We start from the raw sequence: 3,396 nt of genomic DNA, 5'->3' as shown, positions 1-3,396 counted from the left end.
CGGAGTGGGAGGAATTCTCGGGATTCATAAATGATATAGGGTTGGTGACCGTGCATTGCAAAGGCAAGAAATTCAGTTGTTCAGTAGTGATGGTAAATCGAAAAGCCGTATTGATCGTTTTCTTGTTTCAAAAAATATAGTGAGTTGGTGGGGAGTAGTGGGGCAGCATATTGGTTTAAGGGACATATCTGATCATTGTCCCGTGTGGCTTGTGGCAGATAAGGAGGATTGGGGACCGAAGCCTTTCAAATTTAATAACGAGTGGTTTCAAAAATAAGGAATTCATAGGCTTTATTGAGAAGGAATGAAGGGAGATGGAAGTTTTTGGGCGCGGGGATTATGTCTTGAAGGGAAAATGAGGCTTCTCAAAATTAGGCTAAGATGGTAGAATTTAAACGTTTTTGGCATCATCGATATGGAATTGGAAGAAAGCGTTAGAGAAATAAATGATATAGACAATCTTCCTTTGGATGTTGAAGAGGAGGCGGAAGAAGTGAGAAAGGCAAATCAGAAGTTTTGGTTGAATCTTAAAATTAGGGAGAACATGTTAATCCAAAGAGTGAGATTGAAGTGGCTCAATGATGGTGATGTAAACAGTAAGTTCTTTCACGCGGTAATGAAGAAAGGTTTAAGGCGCAATTTCATTGGTCCTATTTCAACCTCGAGGGGACTTCATAGTTCGGTGGAGGATGTAAAAGCTGTTGTCTTCGAGCATTTTGAGGATAAATTCAAGGAGACCGAAGGGCATAGGTCTGTTTTGGAAGGGGATGTTTTCAAAATCCTAGATGCGAATGATAAAAATTCTCTTGAATTTCCATTTGAGAAGGTGAGATTAAAGAAGCGATTTGGAGTTGTGATGGATCCAAGAGCCCGGGCCCGAACGGATACTCTATTCTTTTATTTAAGAAGTGTTGAGAGATTATTAAGAAGGATGTCGTTTCTTATTTTAAGGACTTTCATTCCGGGGCTGTTCTATCTAAATCAATAACTTCGTCTTTCTTGGCTTTGATTCCTAAGTCTAATAACCTGTTAGACTTAGATGACTATAGGCCTATATGTTTGGTAGGATGGATTCATAAGATTATTTCTAAAGCGTTGGCGGGAAGGCTCAAAAAAGTAATTGGAAGCGTTATTTTTAAAAGTCAAAGTGCTTTTGTTCCTGGGAGACAATTGTTGGACGGGGTTTTAGTGGCTAATGAGATGGTGGATTTTTCTATCAAGGAAAAGAAACCTTGTTTACTTTTTAAGGTAGACTTTGAAAAAGCTAACGATAAGGTCAATTGGGCTTTTCTTCGAAGTATGATGATTAGAATGGGGTTTGTAGAGAACTGGTTAAGATGGATGGATGCCTTGGTTTTTAATAGTAGTATGTCGGTGATGGTGAATGGGAGCCCTACTAAAGAGTTCATGGTAGAGAGGGGATTGAGACAATGCGATCCAATTTCTCCGTTTCTTTTTGTCATTATTGCGGAAGGATTGAAGGTATTGGTTAATATAGCGGTGGAAAATGGTGATTTCGCAGGATTTTCTTGTAAAGGAGGGACCTTTATAGATGTCCTTCAATTTGCAGATGATATGATTTTAGTTGGAAACGGTAGTTGGTCTCATCTTTGGGCCATCAAATCGGTTTTGAGAGCGTTTGAATTGATTCCGGGGTTAGGCATAAACTTCCACAAAAGCAAATTAATCAGAATAAACATTAGCAATAATTTCATGGAGGTGGCTACTAATTTCCTCGGGTGTAGGAGGGAAGGAAAAAAGTTCACGTTCTTAGGAATTTCGATCTGTAGCAATCCTAGAAGAATTTCCACTTGGGTCTCGTTGGTGAGGAAAATTAAGAAAAGATTGGCAAGTTGGAAAGGATGGTTTCTTAGTTTTGGAGGAAGACTTACAATTTTAAAGTCGGTCAGTGGTAGCTTAGCGATCTTTATGCTATCTTTTTACAAGGCACCTAAGAAAGTCATAAAGGACATTGTTAAAATTCAAAGTAACCTCTTGTGGGGAGGATCGGAAGAAAAAAGGTGTATTCATTGGGCGAGGTGGGATACGGTATGCCTTCCGATTGAGAAGGGGGGTTTGGGGGTTAGAAGGATCAAGGATTTTAATTTGGCGCTTTTATGCAAATGGAAGTGGAGAATTCTTAACCATCCCGATACATTGTGGTATGGGGTTTTGATAGCTAGATACGGTGATGTTAATCTTACCGTGGTTCATGGCGGAGATAAATGCAAGGGGTCGGTTACCAAGTCGCCTTGGTGGAGCGATATTTTGTCTTTGGAGTTGGTTAGGCCTTTAGGCTTCTTCAACTCGACTTGTAAATTTACAGTGGGAAATGGTCTTATTCCTTCGTTTTGGCATTCCAATTGGACGCTTCGGGGCATTCTTGAAGACCTCTTTCCACTGTTATATTATGAATCTTATTTGCAGGATGTTCCGATGGCTCTAATGGGAGGTTGGCGTGACGCAACATGGGTGTGGGGGGATTTCGGCATTCCCCGAATCCGTCTTTCACCCTGTTTCTGCCTCTGATACGCTGCTGCTACAACAGGGTGCGACATCAACGATTAATCAGCAAGGAGCTTCGGTCTGGAATGCTTTACCACCAATTTCACGGCTGCTGCACCAGCAGGGTCCTTCGGACAGTAGGGATATTACAGCAGAAATGAGACTGATGTTGCAAGTGTTGGACACTGTTAATCTTGATCCTTCAAAAACTGATGTGGCGCATTTGATGGCTGATGCGGAAGGCCTTTTCTCGGTTAAAAGTTCTTACCGTTTTATAAACGCAGGACATATTCTTTTTGGTCCCTCAGGTAATTATGATAAGGCGCTTTGATATGTTTGGAAGATGGATGCTCCTATGAAGATTTAAGCTTTTGGATGGCGGTGTTTTATTAATATTTTACCGACGAGAGGAGCATTATCTTATAGAGGTATTTTACCATACTCTAATTCTTCTTGTGTTTATTCCTGTATGAATGAAGAAACTTCGGTCCATAAGCTTTTGCTTCGCCACAATTGATGGAAAAAGGTAAGACACAACAAGGGGGGTTGGATTGTGTCCCTTTAAAAATTTATCTAAGTATTTAAAAAATGGCTTTGAAGAGATGAAAATGATTAGTAATAACTTTAAAGGTTTAAGTAATTAATGTTAATGTGTGTGATAAAATATAGTTGTGAATAATATAAGAAAAAGATTATAAAGAAAGAACACAAGAAAACTTATCCTGGTTCACCAACTTGGTTAGTCCAATCCCCACACCGTGTGAGGTATTCCTTTATTGAATCTTCTTACAATAACTTTTTCTTCTATGTATTCTTAGCCTCACCAGGCTTACACTTCTGAATGGTATAGCTTACAAATAGCTTACAAAATGATTGGTTTGTATATCTATG

General features: G+C 39.5%; 1 protein-coding gene across 1 annotated transcript; it reads left to right on the top strand.

Moving 5' to 3' along the window:
- The first annotated feature begins 415 nt into the window (after positions 1-415).
- On the top strand, positions 416-2,836 carry LOC131642338 (uncharacterized). The gene is made up of 3 exons (XM_058912599.1): positions 416-826; positions 952-2,472; positions 2,549-2,836. The coding sequence occupies exons 1-3, from the start codon at positions 416-418 to the stop codon at positions 2,834-2,836; spliced, it is 2,220 nt and encodes a 739-aa protein (XP_058768582.1).
- Positions 2,837-3,396: the final 560 nt, after the last annotated feature.

This window comes from Vicia villosa, unplaced genomic scaffold (genome assembly GCF_029867415.1).
Source record: "Vicia villosa cultivar HV-30 ecotype Madison, WI unplaced genomic scaffold, Vvil1.0 ctg.004831F_1_1, whole genome shotgun sequence".
NCBI lineage: Eukaryota > Viridiplantae > Streptophyta > Magnoliopsida > Fabales > Fabaceae > Vicia > Vicia villosa.
Note: the sequence above shows the minus strand (reverse complement) of the source record. Positions and strands in the feature narration are given on the sequence as shown.